This window comes from Colias eurytheme, chromosome 10, assembly GCF_061535395.1.
Source record: "Colias eurytheme isolate Ceu_HAF_F1 chromosome 10, ilColEury1 Martin Lab GWU primary, whole genome shotgun sequence".
NCBI lineage: Eukaryota > Metazoa > Arthropoda > Insecta > Lepidoptera > Pieridae > Colias > Colias eurytheme.
The window spans coordinates 2,996,280-3,017,714 of NC_142989.1; the positions used below are offsets into that span (position 1 = coordinate 2,996,280).

General features: G+C 31.6%; 2 protein-coding genes across 12 annotated transcripts in view; both read left to right on the forward strand.

The window, feature by feature from the left end:
• The window catches only part of LOC149905061 (uncharacterized), a 131,621-nt gene extending 125,248 nt beyond the window's left edge, over positions 1–6,373 (forward strand). For all 11 annotated transcript variants that reach the window (XM_090106120.1, XM_090106121.1, XM_090106116.1 and 8 more), the window contains 3 exons: positions 2,827–2,941; positions 3,315–3,460; positions 4,017–6,373. In XM_090106120.1, the coding sequence (XP_089962246.1) occupies positions 2,827–2,941; positions 3,315–3,460; positions 4,017–4,039 (284 nt within the window). In that variant the 3' untranslated portion in view covers positions 4,040–6,373. The remainder of the gene's footprint in view (positions 1–2,826; positions 2,942–3,314; positions 3,461–4,016) is intronic.
• Positions 6,374–12,963: 6,590 nt separating this feature from the next.
• On the forward strand, positions 12,964–15,728 carry LOC149905064 (uncharacterized). The gene is made up of 7 exons (XM_090106525.1): positions 12,964–13,517; positions 13,648–13,779; positions 13,873–13,978; positions 14,281–14,454; positions 14,738–14,940; positions 15,225–15,374; positions 15,557–15,728. Exons 1-7 carry the CDS (start codon positions 12,964–12,966, stop codon positions 15,726–15,728), a joined length of 1,491 nt encoding a protein of 496 aa, XP_089962651.1.
• Positions 15,729–21,435: the final 5,707 nt, after the last annotated feature.

Here is a 21,435-nt window from a genome sequence, read left to right on the forward strand (position 1 = left end):
GCTTATTGGTCGCCTTCGGCGACCAGCCTCAGCCGCTCCGCTCCGCACGGCTCCCGAGCTTTGTCACGGCGGGCGAGGGCTGCTCTCCCTCCGCGCCTCCGGCTTTTTACATACACTCTAGGGGTAGGGCAGACAAGACCACGTGGAATTCGGGGTTGAAAGCTTCGGTTCTGTGGCAAGTCTTATGATAATGCAATGCTTATTTTAGCGTAACGTTTTTTAGCTAGATTCGGACTTTCGCAGCTTAATATTGAATACATAATATTCCATCATTGAAAAAATTTACATTTTACAATCCGTCATGTATCTTGGTAATTATCAAGTTTAGAGAAAAGTTGCCCCATCAAAACATGCTTTTATTAGCGTAATCTTTACGATAAAACAATAATAAATAGGTGTTATAATGATACCAACTCCATCAAAAATTTTTTAAGTCCTGCGCCCCCTTTGCTTTAGGTATTTTTTTCTAGTTCCACATTGATCTGAAGCAATTAATATTAATTATTACTTTACAATAATAGTTTTCAATACAAGTAATATTGCATTAGCTCTTTGATTTGAAATATGACAGATTTAATGTAATAGACATTAGTATGACCTGTAGTTTTTTTTTTGTTTGAGTGGGAATCGCCCTAAAGTCGCTTCTGGCACTCGCCGGCCGCTGCCGCGGCACGCTCGCTTCGCTCGCTCGGCTCGTGCGGCAGTTCAAATGTTAACCTAACACGCTCGTCGCTTCGCTCCTCGCTACCTATTTGTATGCTAAAAGTAAAAGTTTAATAGTTTTGTACAGTTTTAGGGCTTAACAGGAGTACGCACGAAACGATCTCGACTGAAAGGCAGCAAACGAACGGTAACTGAAAATGACGTCGTTATTGTTTTGTTCCACGGTACAAAGCGTACAATTAATATTGGACAGCGCTAGTCGTCCGCTAAACGGATGAATAAAATAAATTAGTCGTCCGATTACCGGATGAATAAAATAATTTAATCGTCCGATAACATCTATTTATCTATATAGTTAGGTTATCGGGGTTTCTTTAGAGAACTGCCGCACGTATTATAGGTTTTTTGTGGGGGGAGGAGGGCACACGTAGGTATTTGATTTTTTTTTGCGCGTCGACGGAGCCCCGCTTCGCGGGGCTCCTATTTCTGTGTAGTTTTTTTTTTAAAGAAACCTAACCTAACCTAACCTAACGGCTAACCTAACCTAAACTAGTTTTTTTTTTGCGCGTCGACGGAGCCCCGCGAAGCGGGGCTCCTATTTCTGTGTAGTTTTTTTTTTTTTAAGAAACCTAACCTAACCTAACGGCTAACCTAACCTAACTTGATTTTTTTTTGCGCGTCGACGGAGCCCCGCTTCGCGGGGCTCCTATTTCTGTGTAGTTTTTTTTTAAGAAACCTAACCTAACCTAACCTAACCTAAAGGCTAACCTAACCTAAACCTAACCTAACGAATTGAGGGTGAATATCTCCGCCATTTTTGATTTTAGAGAAAAGTTGTTCCTATAAAACATGCTTATATTAGCGTTATCTTTACGATAAAACAATAATAAATAGGTGTTAAAATGACACCAACTCCATCAAAAGTCCTGCGCCCCCTTTGCTTTAGTCCAACCCAACTAGCTTTAGTGTTAAAAGGTTATCTAGTAATCCGAATAATCGGACGATTAAATTATTTTATTCATCCGGTAATCGGACGACTAATTTATTTTATTCATCCGTTTAGCGGACGACTAGACACTTCGATTAATATTTTTGTTAAATTATAAATTGCGAATATTAATAATTTTATTTTATTTAATCTATTTTACAAAAACTATACTTAATAATAATTATTTTTAATGTTGTTGTTAAAAAATATACAAATTTCATAAATAAAATTTAAATTATAATATTTTTTTTGTTAGATAGAAATGTTTTACCTGAAATGAAACGCGTTTGACAATCGCTGTAGGTCAATTTGACACTGTCATAACAGTAAGTTCGCGTTTCAAAGATAAAATGGAGTAAAATTTTCCGATTTTCAAAAATTCGTGACTCAAAAACAAAAAGTTTTCGCGCTGTGAAATTTCAGATTTAGGTTCCATAGGACAATAGCTAACCACAAAAAAAATTACGACTCTCAACTCCACGCCCTATAATGTACAGTTTAGCCTTTATAGATAATATGACCTATGTTCGTGATATGTTTTCCATTATTTTGCGGAAATACTATGTATCTCCAATCAAATATCAGTACTGCAATATGAAATATCTATTAGTTTTTATGACTTATTATCATTGCAATATTTCTGCCTACCCTGTCCAAAAACTCTGTGCACGCCCCTGATGACGAGCACAGCCAAAGATGCGCGCAGCTACGCGCTCGGTCACTTATCGAATCTAATAGCTTCTAATCTACACATCTACATTTCCATACATTTCCTAAATTTAAAGTGAAAAAAGATTTACGATGAAAAAGCTTTAGTATTTCGAAAATTAAAAAAATAATGATATTATTTAATTAAAATTGAAAAATAGAATTTTCTACGATTTACGGATATTTATAGGTAATTTTACAAAAATATTTTGTACTAGCTGCCGCCCACGACTTTGTACGTGCATCCCCGTTTTTCCCCGTTCCCGCAAGAATTTCGGAAAATCCTTTCTTAGCGGATGCCTACATCTACCTGCATGCCAAATTTCAGCCCGATACGTCCAGTGGTTTGGGCTGTGCGTTGATAGATCACTATATCAGTCACCTTTGAGTTTTATATATATAGATTATTTTGCTTTGATACCATCATAATTAGCCTGTGATAAACAAATAAATTGTTACTATTTCAGGTTATCAAACAAAACGTCCTCAATCAGCGACTCCCGGTGAGCGAGGCTACAGCTCCGGCGTCGACCTAAACAACACCGAGCCGCTATACGTCGATACTAATGCTGAAGCTATCCCGTAAGTAAAGTCATTTCTTGATTCTTATTTAATAACGATTTAAAATATATGAGTAGGGAATATTAATTATTAATAGACAATAGACATACAAGCGTTCGATGAATGTATAAAGGTTACGTACGAGTGGACATAGCCGTTTGTTTCTGTATTAAAGTGTAACTGTGGTGTAACATTTTCGGCTGTAATAATTGGTTTTTATCAAGAATCTTCCATTGTGTAACATGCATTACCATATGTGAAAAATTTAAAAGAGACCTTCTTAACTTTAAATTTTAAGCCGGTATGCTATATTATACCTACTTACAATTTCAATATTTGAATGAATAAATGTTAAAATAAGAGTATAATTGTTCAAAACTTAATAAATTTCCAGATACCGCGCGATGTACAAGTACCGTCCACAAAACCCGGATGAATTAGAACTGAACGAAGGTGACACGGTGTACGTGCTGGAGAAGTGCGACGACGGCTGGTACGTCGGCTCCAGCCAGCGCACGGGCCGCTTCGGGACCTTCCCTGGTACGTATCGTCATCTTCATCATAGATACTGCTTATACGCCCCGGAATTGTATGGTCCAGAGTGTCCTATCAATTTGCACAACTTTTTCCTTTGTTCCCGTCATCAACCCTGACTTCTTCGTTTTCTCTTTGAAAACGATGAAGTTAGCGTTATCCTATTTTCTGAAAGCAGATATTCTCAACGAACCTATACTATTACCTATATTCTACATTATTACTTACATCTTTATTTGTATTTGCCACTAAGAACAATAATTAGAAATGATAGAGCTACAACCACATACAACTCTACATCTTTTTTCTTATCAAGAACAACTTTGATATTATTTAGGGCCGATTTTTCAATGCTTGGTTAAAACTTATCCGTCCAATAAAGTATTACACGATAATATTAAAATGTCACAGAAACTGTCAAATAAGGGCAATTAGAATTGTGATTAGAATACGTTTTTAAAATGGTAGTTTTATACATTATTCGACGAATAAGTTTTAACTAAGGATTGAAAGATCAGCCCTTAATAGTATAATTATTATTAACCTAAATATAATTCAACAGGTAACTACGTGGAGCGCATTTGATAGCGCCAAACGTCGCTGCTCCGGCGGCTCCGACGCGCTACGCTCTGTACGCGGAAACGTTAACGCACACACATCACTCCCATAACACACACACACATCACAATACAGATTTATTTAAATAAAACAAAAAAAGAATCATGTAAATCGGTTCAGAAACCTCGGTGTACATACATTAAAAAAATATACCGGCCGAATTGATAATTTCCTTTTTTGAAGTCGGTTAAAATATTTATGGTCTTACCACAAAGCAATTTAAACACAGTCTAACTTTTTTATTATGTAATTGTTTAATTGTTGTCTATGTGAAATACGACAAAACCAGATTAAAGAGCGCTTAAAGTTAAACCCTGTCTAAAGTTTTTTGTATTAAGACGGTTAATATTTACTCACTATGACTTCTTTTAGAAGCCTAATATTAACATTTAACACCCACTACAGTAATCAATAAGTACATGTCGGAACTACGAGTTTTATACCATTGAGTGTTCAATCAAAACAGACTGAAGATAAATTTATATGAAACTTTGTGATGACTCCTTTAAAATGTCCGGTCGTTTATCCTTGTAATAAATAATGTAACGATAGTTTTCATGAAGTGTGTTATGGTGGAAAATATATGGAATGGCGATTACAATTATCAAGCTTTGTTACCAAATAAAACCATGACTCGTTTAAGATGCCACAGTTCTTCTCTCTTTTAATTTATTTTAAGTTAAGTTTTAATTCGACGTTTAACATAAGTATCCTTTTAAAATTAATTAACATTATTTCGGCACAAACGTAGCATAATGATTGACTTACTAATAAATCGGTGTAATTTTACCATATCATTTCTGTACCAACTCCTAAACCGTACGTACCCAAAGTTGTTTAATATTTCCCAAAGAGTTTGTTTATTGAAAATATGTTAACTATATTGTACAATTGTATAAAATAATGAGAGACATTATATGTGTGTAAAGTTGTTTTAGATGTAGTTATTTATTTAAAATTACGTGGAGGAAATGAGCTCATCTTTTAAATTACTTTTTAAAAGATTGAAGCTGAAGTGTGTGTACTAAATCTTATACTAACTTATTTACTGAAATTAAATTATTTTATACACTATATACACGTAAATAAACATTTGCGTCAGATATTGGAGAACCTATTGAATAGTCTTCTTCGAGCACAGAAATTAATAAAATAACAACTAGAACAAAAGTCGAACTTTGTTTAAAATTTTCTAGTACATCTTATCAAAGTTTGTACATTTTGTAAAATTGGTGAATATTATAAAACAACAAAAATCATATCACTTGGCGTGACGTGCGAGCAACACTTTAAAATTAGTCGGATGAAATATTGATAAGAAATGCTTTAAGATTCATAAGATATTCTGGCTATTATAAAAATATTACATTAATTTAATGTATATTGCTGAAAACAGATGGTTGCGCCAGATATGATTTATTTCTTTTTATTCAAATGCTTATCGGACTATCAATATAATACTCACACCGATAAGTATAAATTAGTAATAGGGCGAGTAATTTGGAAACGTTTGACAATACATTTTTAAATTATGAATTATAATTAATGTTAGCATAGGTGTATCAAATCATAAAATGTAATGGCTATGTATTTTGTATGTGTAACAGGATTTCGTATGACATTTTGGTTTTGATATTGTACCTCTGATCAATATTTTGTTCTGGGCTATAATATCTACTTATTATCTAGTCAAAAATTTTGTAATATTTTTGCATCCGTGTCTAAATTTATTCATTTTAATACATATTATATACAAGTATAATATATCATAATTGTAATAAGAAATCTATTATATGAATGCCTCCTTGTTGGGAAAAATATTATGTATTATTGTATAGCATGTTGGGATTAAAATCTCATAATTGCAAAGAAAACTGTAATGGGCCCTTTTCACAATAGGCAGCGTTGGGCGAGTAGAGGTAATCACGATAGTGTAGACTCTATCTGAAGTAAATGTCTATGATCGGCCGTTCATAATCACCATAATGGCGGCAAACATCGACGTCCATCTGTTGGGCCAACGCTGCCCATTGTGAAGAGAGCCTATAACGTACGATGTAACCGTGAATGTCTCGTAATCATTGTTAGATCCCTTACCAAAGCACTACCTGTCTCGCCCTATGTAGACGCTTGTAAAAGCTTTCTCTTAATTAGTTTTAACCTGATAGTTGTTGTTCTGATGTTAATTTATTTTTAGTAGCACAAATGTTTTATTTGTTGTTGACACCTCTGTATATCGTAACATTAACGGCTATTGTTTCGTAAACGACACACCTAATAAATATAATCTTTCTATTACAATGTGTTTTATTTTTATTTCTCCTATAATGTATATAGTTACAAGGTATATATAATATTTACCTATTTTTACCCCTAGGTAGAACTGTGCTAAGACTGCATAAAATAGTTTTAAATATTGAAATAAAAAAGCACTCAATCCACTAACTCCACTTTTATTTACTTTTAAATTAAATTCAATTATAAAAATAAAACTATTTAATTAAAAACTACAGCTATTATTTACACCTTATTTACACTCTCTAGATTACGTTTTTTATCCCACCCCATTTCAGTGACGTCATCGCAAATGTTTTGCGTTGCTAGGCAACGAAAATGTAAACACAACGTCAGTCAATTTATAATAGCAGTGGATTGTGAAAATATAAAATAATTACAAATTGTTATTTTAAGACATCTTGTGTTTATTTCAAAGTTAAAAATGGTTGAGACGGATTGGAGAGAAATCCTAAACTACTCTCAAAAAGAACTAAAACGGTCAGATAAAGAAAAGTTATGTGAAAGTTTGTCGTGGATGGAAGCAGACGATATCGAACTGAATTTTTCTGACCTAAAAACTTTGTTTAGACTAGCTCAGGATATTTTGAAATTTAAAAACGAACAGGTAATAGTTAAAATACACTTGTTAATTAGCTTAATGAGATTTCTAATTTTCTAATACATAATATGTAGTTAATGACTTATTCAATTAAACCTATTAATCTTTGTATCTTAGTTTGTAGCTGCTATTAGCCATATCTTGATTGTATCAAAGATTATTTATTTCTTAAACATCCACTGTAGAATTTTTATTTTTTTTTTTAGAAAATAGCAAATTGTTACCTATGTACATTCCAATCCGCGTCTTTCGCCTTACCTTACCTTTAGCTCAACTTTTACTATTCTTTAAAAGCTGTCAATTACTTAGTTCCTTAGTGCCTCTATTTACTTAAATCAAACTATTATTATAATGCATCTAGGTTAATAATTTACTCGGTCAATTGGACACACTGAAACGAAAATATGACAAAGCCAAAGGAAAGGTTGTTGTTATGGGTAAGTAAACATAAATCAAAATTGATATGAAAATAATACAGTCATACAAGTTATAATAAGTTTCGTTTCTTAGATTCTCCTTCCAAAGATTCAGACATATTAGAAACCATTTCACATCAAGAAGATTTAATAAAAGCAAATAAAGATATTTTGGAACAATTATATTCGGAAATCACTACTTTAGAAAAACGTAAAGAGGAATTAGAAAAAGCGACGTTAAAAGCAGATCTCGATAGTGAATCAAGTCGAGATGCATTATCAGAAATGGGGGCAATTGCGGAACTAGAAAATGAAATATTAAAGAAAAATAAACATATCAGAAAACTTTTGAGTGACGTTAAAGTAAGTTAGATAACTTCATTATCAAATATAGGTATATTTGTGCAGAAAAATTAATTATGAAATCCAATTTCAGTTACTAGAAGAAGAAAATACCAATTTAAAACAAAAGTTGTCGGTGATTAAAGAGAAATTAAAAGAATCTGTTCAAATAATCGACAATTTAACTGAACAACTGTTTACTATTAACAGTGAATGTGCGCAATTAAAAGGTAAATTCATTGTTTTGTATGGAAATAAAATATCAATACATCGTATTATACTTAAATTATATGACCTTTTTGCTATCGACCTGTATTATTCCAATAAATAAAAATGATATATATTTATTTAAGCTGCACTTGGAAAATGTGAAAACGATAAAACCCAATATATTCTGGAAACAGAAAATTTAAACAGAAAGTTAAATGAAAAAAAATCAAAACAGGATATCATTCAAGATGATGTAAAATTGAAACTTCAACATTTAAAGGTAAATTAAATACAAACATCAAACATAATTATTATTTCTACGAACATATATTTTTTTCAAAAGAATACACTGTACCTAACTTTAATTTAATAATTTATTTTACTCAACAAACAAATTTATTTAAATGACAAAATTGCGCTCACGCTGTTATTTTACCAACTCGTGATTATGTTACATATATTATAGCAAATATTATGCAGTCACATTTTTTACTACAGGAAACGATTAAACTACACAAAACTGAAATAAGCCGATTATCTGCAGAAAATATGAATCAAAAGGAAGAAATATCAAGATTGTTGAACGACAGTTCATTTTACACTCAAGTATGTATCCAATACCATTATTACTTAATTAAAATTTTAAAATTCTTACATCAATTTTTAATTCTCTTAATATTTTTAAGTATAAAGATCAAGAGGTAAAAATAAAAGAATTACAAAATAAATTATCGGAAGCTGCGAGCCACATGGTTGAGTCCGCTGAATTAATTACTGTTTTAAAAGCAGAAAATAATAAGCTAAAAAGGGCAATTCCTGTAAATTCCGAAAGCAAACAAAAAAATGTCACTAATCCGGTCAATAATGAAAAAGAAATTATCCTTTCTTTGGAGAAGAAAAATATAAAACTAAAATTTGATCTGCAAGGTGCAAATGAGATGATTGCATTACGAGAAAAAGAGGTATGTTAATATACAATAACTATATGACAATGAAAGTATAAAGTCCATGCTAAAAATAATTGCAGCTTACAGATATAACTACTCAACTTCAAATTTTGCAACAAGATGAAGGAATTAAGAGCTTGATAACTGGTCTAAAAAATAAAAAACGTGAGTTAAAAATGAAAGACGTGGGAATAAAATCTTTAGTACAAGAAGTAAATAATTTGCATCAGCTTGTTAGCGAACTACAAATTGAAAATGAAATTATGAGGTGACCAAAATAATTAATATTTTTATTTTTATCAAATATTATTATAATATATACTTAAAGCTTTAATATATAATTTGAAATAAATTTAACATATTTTAATATTCTTTTTTGGTCCTTATACAGGCAAAAACTTAATATACCAACAAATGAGACGATTGCAACCGAGGGATTTTTAAGGGATTACCGTGTCCTTAAACAACAAAATGTAAACTGGTCAAAGGAAATTCGACAAAACGCAAATAAAATTACTGTACTTGAAATGGAAAACTATATAAAATCTCAAAAAATATCGAAACTTATTGAATTTTTAAGAAGCTCTGGTTTTACTGATGATAAAATAAAAGAAGTAATGATAGAAGAAACTGATACAATCGAACTTATCAGAGAGGAAGAACAAAAGAAGGCGGATGAGTATGAAGAAAATATATTACTTGAAATTTTTTAAATAAAAATACGTTTATATTTAAGAACTGCATTTTTAATATGAATCATTTTATAGGAATCAAAAGGAATTACAAGAAAACGATATAATAAACAAGAACCGTGAATCGCTTGATATCAAATCGATTCTTGAAGAGAACGAGGGATTAAGAAATAGTCTCACCGAAATATTAAATTACTTGAAAGATAATAGTAGGTGTTATGCAAATAAAAATTAACTTACTTTACAACATAAGCAACAATTAAATTAAATTACATATACTTTTAAAGGTACCACGTCTTCTGGAGTCTTAACATTAGAATGTCCAAGTTTGGATACGTTGCTACAGTCTATGGAAGCACGACGTGCTGCTGGGTGGTTTGCTCCACACATGAAAACCATTTTAGAATTACGAGCTGCTTTGGGAGGAAGAGACGCCCTGCTTACTGCATTACATGAATCAAGGTGTTTTTACTTACAAATATGTATATTGTATCTATAGATTCAATATTATCGAATATTAAAAGATATTCTTTTTTATATTTTACGTGTTTTTAATTAATGATTGTCATTTTAGGAGAGAAACTTTTGACGTGATGAACCAACTCTCACAAGAGTCAAAAAAGTGCCTTGAACTAGAAAATGAGTTAACTAAAATTAAAACTACTGTCCAAAAGGAAAAAGAGTCAAGCGTGGATGAACATTCACTTGATTACAGCGATGGCGAATTTGGGCCATGGTTACTGGATGAAGCATATAATAATATTGACTTTTTAGACAAAGATAAACTGCAAAACATAATTTCAAAAGGTGATACAATATATGAACGAAATGTAAAACATAGCTTGCTTTATTTCAAAAGCAAATTTAAAACGCTTTATGAAAAACTATCATCTTTATCAATAAATGTAGCGGACGCCAAAAATAATTGGTCTATCCAAGAAGAACACTATAAAGCTCAAATTATAAATTTAAAATCGCAGATTTGTGAATCTGTTGATGAAGATATCAGTGAACCATCACCAGGTATTGTCAATGAGAATAATCAGTTTGTGACACAAGCAAAATATAACTATTTGGAAGAAAACTACAAAAATATTCGAACTCTATATGAAAATTTAAGAAATGAACTGTTAGAAGAAAAGAAGGAAACATTATTTCTCGCTTCTGATTATGAAGAAAGGCTACAAAAAATAATGATAGCAAACACTGAACTGACTGATAAACTTCGTAAATCTATACCTATTGAATTATTTTTCGAACAAAATGCTACTCTTACTGACTATCATTTAAAATATCGAAATTTTCTTGCAAGAGATACGTCAACGCATATTAAAACTTCAGACTTTTTAACACACCTGAATGCTCAAAAAATAGAAATAATAGATCATTTCAAAAATTACTTAAACGAAGGTTTGTAACAATTCAGTTAGTACTTTAAATATCATCTAATATACATTCAAAATGTTTTTATCATTGCATTAAAATTAACAGGGGGAAACGAGAAAGACGAATTACAAAAACAATTGGAAAAATCAATAACACAAAATCAAATAGTGGAACTATCGAACCAGCTTCAAGATAAAACAAAGGAAATAGAAAATTTGAACAAAAAAGTCTATGAGCTAGAAAAAACTCACAATGAATTTATGTAAGATTGATTTTATTCTTATTACTATCCTAGTTAAAATTAAATTTTCCCTATATCAAATACAAACGTCAAACATTCCACTGAAGACTACACATAAAATGAGTAAAATTATATTCAATATAATATTATTCATTCTATATTAAATACATTGAATGTAATTTCTACTTATTAATTATAAATTATAAAAACTTTGATAATTATTTTCTAGGAACAAGATGTCGTGTAGTTTAACGAATGAAGAAATAAATTTCATGAAGGAAAGCTTACAAAACGCAACAATTGAAAACATTGCACTCAAAGAACAGTGTCGAGAATTAAAGAAAGAATTAGATAAAAGTTGTATGAAGGTAAATTTACTTCGCATTCACATTTGTGAATACATACATAATAAAATGAGAACGGTCATTTCAATACTTCTATATTATACCTATTCTCTAAAAATTTATATCTTAGTTATGAAATCAGGTCATTCGTAAAATACACAGTTCATTGAAACCCAAATAATTGATCAGTTACAGGCTTATTCTCATAATGATTTGAGTATTCAAAAAGAAGTTAATATATTACGTCATCAAATCGTCGACCTTCAAGTTCCAGGACGAAACGCAGCTGCAATATCTAGGTATCAGACAAAATAAAATAAAATATCACAATTTATTTAAAATACCAAATATTTTAAATTATTATTCATGATCTGTTTATTCTCAGATTAAACAATGAAATTTTGTTAGCTCATTTGCAAAACGTAGAAAATCTTCAAAGAATTGAAACATTAAAATTGACATTGAATAAAGAACGCCAGCTTCGAATAGACGCCGAAGAAATGTTGGAAAAGCAACAAAAAGTATTGCATGTTTATGTGGCACGGAATGGAATAAAGTTTCGGTAATTGATTGTATTTTTAGTAAAGCTGCATTTTAGAATTTTGCGAGTTAATTTTAATTTGTACGCAATTTTAAAATGAATTAATATTTGTAGGAATATGTTTGAAGTAAATGAAAGTCTAAGGCAACAATATCAAGGAGTACTACCACTTCTTAGTATTGAAAGTTTCATGAACAGTGTTGATTACATGCAAGAAAAAACAAGAGACCTAAATGAAAAACTTAATGAAGTAGAAGAGTTGCGTACAGGACTTATGACTAAACATAGTGTTTACGATCAAATAATTAATTTATCAAAGTGTCTAGAAGATCAAGACTGCTGCCCGCACAAAATAAAACATTTAATGATGGTGACTATTGATTCTATTTCATTTAATTATTTACTAATTGCTTCATATTATTAACAAATAATTTAATGTACATATTTTTCTTACAATAAAGGAAAAAAGAAACGAAATGGAATTAGAACACAATAAGAAAAAAATTGAAATTCTTGAACAGTCACGAAGCACTCTAGTCAACCGTTGTAATAATTTAGAAAAGACTTTGCTATTGATAAATCGGGGTTTCATTCCTGCGAAACAAAATCAAATTATGGAAAATAAAACTTCATCAAATAGCAAAAATGACGATTCCTTAGAAGTTGAGGATATACATTCAGATACTGATTCTAGTAAGAAAGGTAAAAACTTCCATTCAATTTCTTAAAATAAAACATTACATAACAAATTCAAAACATTGTCTTGTAAGTCTAATTCGTATTGTTATTTTAGGAGATGAAACATACACATTACGTAAAATTCCTCCAAAAAATAATGAATATATTACAAAGTCTACTCAAGCTCAGCCGATAGAAATGAAAAGTGTTCAAATTCAAACAGTGGTTTACAACAATAAAAAAGTACATAAAGAAGTACAGCTTGATGAAGATGAACGGATAAAAGAACTTAAAAAGGAGCTAGATATCATTACAGAAGACAAGTATAAGCGCGAAAAAGAGTTTAGAGAAGTAATGTTATCTTATAATGAACAAGCGCATGAAATAACTCAATTAAACCTCCTCAACAATGCACTAAATAAAGACAAAATAGAATTACAAGAAAAAATACAAACTTTAATAAACACAAATATGCATAAAGATAAGTTATATGAAACCCTGCAGACCAATACTGAAAGTTTAAAAAGACAACTAAATGAATATAAAAATAATAATATTAGTCAAGCGCGATGGCAAAGCGAAGCTAATGAAGAAAATAAATCGCTAATATTAAATATGAAACAGATAGAAAATAGCAAAAATAAAATTATAGAAGAATACAAAGAGTTAATAAATAATGAGAGAGAAGAATATGGAAAATTAATAAACGATTTACAATTTAAACTTCGCGCATTACAGGCCCAGCTTGATCAGTACGTAATATGAGCAATCCATTATCGTATTTCAGATTTCTTGATAACAATCTTATCATAATATGCTTACGTGATAACATCTGGTAATCTGGTGGTAATCTGTATTAATAACTTTTAATCGTTTTCCTAGGAGAAGCGACACTAACACTATAAATGAAGTAAACATCAAAGGCACTTCCGAAAAATTGGAAACAAATATTACAGAATTAGAAGATAAATGTTTCAAGCTAAATTGCAACCTGGATACCTGTGAATCTGAGTTGTTAGTATAACATTTTTTTATTATAACTGTAGTTACTTGCCTTTAAACTGTGTTATGTAAATATGTAACGCAATTTTTTATGTAATTCCAAAGGAAAGCGTGTAAAAGTGAATTGGAAAGGTGGAAAAATTTAGCTTCCGAAAGATTAACGAAAATGGAACAATTAAGTTCACAATTACAGGAAAGACACAATCAGGAAGTGAGTAAAAAGTATCAATATTTAAAATATAGATGTCCTTTTATTTTATGGTGTTCCCTACGTACTGATGTGGGTATGGTATCTTGCTTTTGTTTTATATTTAATGTTTCATAACCCTTTAATGTTTTTGTGATAAATATTAGCAAAGAAGTACTGTAATATACCTATTAATACTTATCACATTTTTAATTTTCATGCACACAAAACCAACTTAAGATAATATGACGTGCACGAAAGTCGAAAGAGGATTTTACTGAAAATTTACGATAACTTTTCTATTGGAAGATTTTAACTATGTTTAGGTTGATTCGTATAAAGCAGAAAATCAACATTGGCTCTCACAACTTAATGAAACTCAACGTGAACACATGGAACTACGTACGCGATTGACTGAACAAAAAACAGTGCATTTAAAACAATTAGCTGAAAAGGACGCTCACATTGAACATCTTCGCGCTATCATCAACAACCTCAAGGTAAATTTTTACTTACCCATTGAGCCCCGAACGGCCCGATCGGTCCACGACACAATAGATTTTCTATTGTGTCTGTGATTCCGGGGCCTGAGTTATTAAAATTCAATTTCAACAACTTAGCCTATTTAATTATGAATCTTGGTAATAGAAATGGTTCCTCGGCGTCATAATAAAAACTTGTTAAAAAGTCGTAAGTCGTGATAACTTAAAACATTTCATTTTACTTAACTACTTACAAAGTAAAATTATCGATACCTAATGAAGATAAATTTAAAAATTTCAGACACAAGTAATGAACATGCAAACTATGATTTCTATAAATGATCCAAGTTTCGATTTATCCGCGATTGTAGAAGTTGAAGAAGTCAGTGACGCGATCTCGCATCAGGATTCCGACATGTTAGAGCTGAAATTTGAATCCACCGGCAATCTGACAGATTTGCAGGATGATCTGAAAAAGTTTCCTGCCAGTTCTACTGCAATATGGTACGTTTCTCTTTTTTATTATTGGTATTGATACCTTCTTCTATTAAGAAACTCTAAACTTTGATCAATCCCTCATAAAGTATATAAATGAGTTTTTGTACAGTTTTGAGATTGAGATGATAATTTAGTACAATTTTGTGTAAGTTTTTTGATGTACGGGCAAAAGGTTGCAAGGTCCATGTATATGACTTTCATTAAAGTTACGTTACACTACGGTCCAATAAATATAATTTCACATTGTATTATATACTATACATTTCTGATCATTGATACGTCCGTTTCAGGCAAGAACCTCTAATAGATCGACTGAGAAGAGAGAAACAGCTTATGGGCAAACAAAATGCACTTTTACGGAAGCAAATCAAAGCGCTTGCTGGTCGAGAGAGAAGGGCTCGTCTTGATGCACAGAATCTTAAAAATCAAGTTTTTAGAATGTGCGTTTTCTTTTCTCTATACTTCTGGAATTCAGTATTTTAAAGTTTGCAAAGTCAAGTTATCCCTTACTTTACTCAATTTTAACGTTAAGGCGTACATTAGATTGGTCTATAACAATACGCTCATTACCAAATATTATTTTTCTCATAGAATATTAAATATGATTCATAACGTTTTACAGAAGTACATCTGGACAAAAGGTACCGTCAGCAGAATCGGCAGCACTCCAAAACAAGATAGCGACCCTACAAGCGCAGTTGACGAGCGCACGCCGAGACGCAAACTCCACTGTGGCGCTTTGGGACAAATGGAAAAGGTTTTATTTTTTATCTGGATCTTATTTAGCTAACTAACTACAGCCCGATACAGCAGATTATTATCATGATATCTAATTGATGCGTAGCTAAAATGTTACTCCAATCAAATATTTTGGTATAGAGTGAGGGAGCATTTATTTGCGCCCTAATATTACAATTATGTACCTAGCAAGGTTTAAATATTGTAAAAATGTATATGCTGCAGTCTCGAATGCCGTTCCATTCGAACCTCAAAGAAAATTTATAACTGTTTATAATTCTGATTACAGAGCCCAACAAGCTTCGGAACGTTGGCAAGCAAGATACGACGAAAAATGTCAAGAAATATTGAAATTAGAATCCAGTTTCAATCTAGCAAAATCGGCAATATCCCGATTAGAAAAAGAAAAACGAATACTACTGGCAAGATTATCAGAAACTAAAAGTAAGCCTAAATTAATTTCTACCAAATATTGCAATGATTTTGAGAAGATACTTTTATCTATTAAGAACTTAATAAATTTACTCTGATTAAGAATACTTTGCAGGTGAGAAACAGTTAGCTATAGAGAAACAAAACGAAGAATCATCAGAGAAATCGAGTGTGGACAGAGTCAGACACGAATATTGCGACAATCCACCTCATCTGCTCACAAAATCCTTACTGGAAAGAGTGGAAGCTCAACAGCGAAGAATTGTTGCCTTGGAAATCGCTGAAAAGGTGAAGAATAAACTGTACTGTATAAAAAATAATTCAAATGAAAATATATATTTTTTATTTAATACTTTCTATAATACTAAAATATTTTTGTAAAATAACTTTTACTGAGACATGGGTAAGTAACTAGTATGTAGTAGTATTACTACTATTAAGTCATTGATCTTTTCTTCATATATAATAAATCAAAAAGTTTTAAATAATAATTATGCTTACTAAACAACTTACACCTAATAGTCCAAACTTTCACCGATACGATTCTATCAATAGTAAACAAACACACTCGCAAATATCCCTGCCGCAGGTCAAACACTATCTTAAAACCTTGGATAAGTCCCGGCTTACTCCGTTGTATACGACACAGAGATCGACTCCATACACGTGTTAGAAGAAATCCTCTTGATACAATACTACTGCACATTTACAATCGTTACCGTAACTTTACAAATAATTTACTGAAGAAACTTAAGCGTGAATACGAAGTTTCCCTTCTGAGTGATAGTGCGGGCAATCCAAAAAAAACCTGGGAAGCCGTAAAGAATATTTGTAATTTATCTATTTCTAAAAGAGAACCGTCAGAGCTCTTGAACATCCACTGTTTAAATCCTTCTCAGTCCCTTGAAGCATGCAACAAACATTTTACTTCTATTGGAGAATCTTACGCAACACAGATATTAGAGAAGATTAAAGTCACTCAAGAAGATTTAGCTTCTACAATTTGTTTTAATAATTCTCCCGTAAACTCATTCTTTATGACACCAACTAACATACATGAAGTGGAATCTTTGATAATGCAACTGGAGAACAACAAAGCTCCGGGTATTGACGGCCTGAACAATTTACTGGTTAAGCGGATCCGTCAAGAGATCCTCGGCCCCCTAACCTCAATATATAATCTTAGTTTATCACAGGGAATTTTCCCTGATAGTTGGAAAATTGCCTCAGTATCCCCAATTCACAAAGCGGGGGAACGTGACAACCCGAATAATTACAGGCCTATTTCTTTATTGGGTGTCTTCTCAAAAATTCTCGAAAAAATAGTAAATTCTCGTTTGGTTAAATACTTAGAGAGTAATAACCTAATCTCAAACCATCAATTTGGTTTTAGACGGAAGAAAAGCACAGCCGATGCAGTCTCCCTCCTCACGTCAATTGTTGCTTCGCATTTAGATTGCAGAAGAAGCTGTCTTTGTGTATTTCTCGACCTTGCAAAGGCATTTGATACCGTTTCTATTCCATTACTGCTTAGAAAGCTTGATGGATGCGGTATCAAAGGCCACGCACTTCTGTGGTTTGAGAGCTATCTGAAGGGAAGGCTTCAGTGTGTTAAAATTGGAGACCAAAGAAGCTCAACGAGAGAGGTCAATTTTGGAGTCCCACAAGGTAGCATCTTAGGCCCCACCCTTTTTATACTTTATATGGACGACATTCACAAGGTCCCTCTATCTAACGCGGATATTCTCTGCTACGCAGACGATACAGCTGTCATTTTCTGCGGTGAAAATTGGGATGAGGCTGTGTCTACCGCTCAAAAAGGTATGACTCAAATTAATTCATGGCTCGAACGCAATTTACTAACACTAAATGTAGATAAAACCAATTATATTTGTTTTCATAAAACTTCAGTTTCGGCACCCTCTTTATGCGACATGATAGAGTTTCCGCAAACAGGGACGGCTAATCTTTCAATTAAAAGAGCTCAAAAGGTAAAATACCTGGGTATCATGTTGGATGAAAATTTGAACTTTAAGAGTCACATACATCTGCTCTCTGATCGTGTCCGTAAAATTTCAGGTATAATAAAAAAACTTCGGAATTCTGCTAAAACTGATCTGCTTAGGAATGTTTATTATGCTCTTTGCCAATCCATTATCACTTATTGTATTAACTCTTGGGGCGGGGCTGCGAAAACATCACTTATCGGCCTTGAAAGAGCTCAACGAGCGGTCCTAAAAACAATGTTATGCAAGCCCTTCAGATACCCAACCTCTGAACTTTATAAAGACAGTGACGTTCTGACGGTGCGGCAGCTTTTCATCCTCTATAGCTCTCTTTCCACCCATAAATCTATCTTAAATTTAGTTGATTACAAAGATCTTGTAAAAAAGCGTGTCTTCAAAATTCCAAACATAACTACACACTCAACATTCGCTAAGCGCATGAACCCATACATTGGCATCTTTATATATAATAAAATAAATTTAAAATGTAACATTAAGAGTTTTTCTATTTTTAAAGCTAAAAAAGTTATTACATGCTATTTAAAATCATTAAATTACACACAAACAGAAAAGCTTCTTGTCTCAATACATTAAATTAATATAAATTATTGTTTATTTACATTATATTGTATATGTATCATATAATTTTATTTATTTTAACTTTAATTTAGTTATGTACTTATTTAACTTATTTTATTTATTTATATAGTTAGGTATCTATTTATTTATATTTATTTTTTAAATTTAGTTCATTAGTTGTACTCAATTCATATCTTATATTTAAATTAGTTATTTTAAATCTTTTTTAATCAACAATTACGGTACCACGAGCAAATCCATTCTTTATAATCGTACCAGCTCCCACGACACAAGTTCTCTTAGTGTGGGAGCTACAGTTAATAATTATATTGTAGGTATAATAAGTGACAGCAAAATATGATGTTGTTAAATTTTGTTTTGTTACATACTGTGTTTTTGCTGAAATAAATAATTTTTCATTTTCATTTTCACTGTAGATCAAATTAAAACAATTTTCATTACGATGTTGTTCTCAGGGTAATGAGCCACTGGTATCCGAGTATGAAAAATCATTGGCAGAAATAACATCACTGAAGGGGCAAGTGTTAAAGCTGGAGTCAGCATTACTGGAAGCACAAATTAAATCTCCACTCAGATCGAACCAGGACTCCAAACCTGAACTCGACTACTGGAAAAGGTACATAATAAATAACCAGCTGACCCAAAAACTTACTTGCTCTGAAACGTAATATTTTTTTCCCGCTTTTGCAACATTTTTCATTGCTTCTTCGCTACTTTTTATCGTATCTTGATTTTATATTATATGGACTGTACGACACAAAAATAATTTAGCATTTCGAATCAGTACCTAGTTCTTGAATCCACCAAATATTCTGGGCAATAACAGCCTAAGTAAACTATCATCAATTCATAAGTAACTATATTCATAAATTTCACAATTACAGTTATTGTGAAATGCTAAAGGAAGAAAACATGCAACTAACATTAAAGTTGAATACAATTGAAAGTGCCCCAGTACATCATCAACGGGTTAATGATTTGGAGCAAACCGTCCTCACACTTAGAGGTTGGTTAAATTAATAATGAAAATATTCAAATATCCTTTAAAAACAATTAATATAATAAATTTATACAAATTGTAAAAAAAAGCATTTTTAACTATTAATGAGACGGATAAATCTGATTTCTTTGATAGTTTTTAATCTAATTGTAATTTACAGGTTTAGTGAGTAAATTGCAAGCTGATCAAAAGTCAACAATTTCCGGACACAAGCGTTCTGACTCAAGACCAACAAGTGGGCAAAGTAGTGTGGATAGAGTGAGTTTAAAGTATTTTGCTATTAGCTAGCTACTAGTTATTATCTGTGCTATTAGTAAAACCACAGATAATATAATTATTAATACATACTATACAAGTAAAACTCACAAATTATTATTGCACCCCAGTCCCCAATCTGCCGCATTAAGCATTATACATACCTAGATTAAATAATATTTGATCATGAACCAATATGTAAGTACATACTCGAAATCTATACTTGTCTAAGAATGCTAATAATATTTATTTATCGTATCCTTTTTACGAAAATTTTTCTTTAAAAAACTTTTTTGATAATTTCGCAGAATCGTAACCAATTAGAATCATATAGAACGGAGATCATGAACCTTAAAAGGAGTATTCATGAGAAGGATTTACTTCTAGAAAAATCCAAGGAAATGCTCAAAATCGCAGCCGAAAGGGAGGAAGATTTATTGAGAGAGGTAATCAAAAAATTTGTTATTAAAATTTTCATCTTAGAGCTAGCGCGCACAAGCAACCATCAATTGCACGAGCAACCATCTCCCATCAATAATTGTATGGGGAGTTGTGTCGCTACGTGCGCGCACTTTCATACTAGCCCATGGGTGGAGCATGACAAAATTGTTGCGGAGACAAAATAGTTGAGGAGACAAAGTTGCTCGTGCGCGCTAGCTCTTACTGCAATTTCAACTATATTTTTTGGCTTATCACTTCAGTGTTTTTTTTCTTAATAAGACAAATATATATTATTTTTTCCAGAACACAATTTTACGTCATCGTTTGGAAGAATTATCAGAAAGTCGTGGTTTCTTATCCGCATAAAATAATATTCGTATATTTTAAGGGATTACCTAGAGTATAAGTTTTAAATAAGGTTATACTAATAAAATAAGATGAACATTTTAAATAGTTTTATTTCGTAAAATATAAATTTACAAAATTTTGGTAATTGTTTAGATTCAGATCCATGAAATAAGTAAACATTAAGTACCTAAGAAACCATATCCCCATAAAAATTTATAGGTTTACTCATCACTTGTAATAACAAAATTTTTAAATAAAATCTAATATCAAATACCTAATACAAACAACCAATCCTTAAGCTTTAAAGTACATGTTGTGTTCTAAACAATTTCCAAATCCTATTAAATAGAAATTGGAAACTTATAAAATATCGAAATCAGGAATACTTTGTGGTAGTTAACACTAATCATTGTCTAAGAAAATATAAAATTAGATTTATATTGCATGGCAGTGCTTAATGCTTTAATGTTTGTTTCTCCTTAATAATGTACCTAGAGCAATAAAATATATAATATGTATGTCTTATCCATGGGCGTAGCCACGGTGGGGCAGGGTGGGGCACTTGCCCCACCCTGGCTCTGACCTGGAAGGTACCTAAGTACCTAACCAAATTTAAAAAAACTAAATTATCTAGGTACTAACTACATATTATATACTTAATATTTGTAAGAAATTCACACT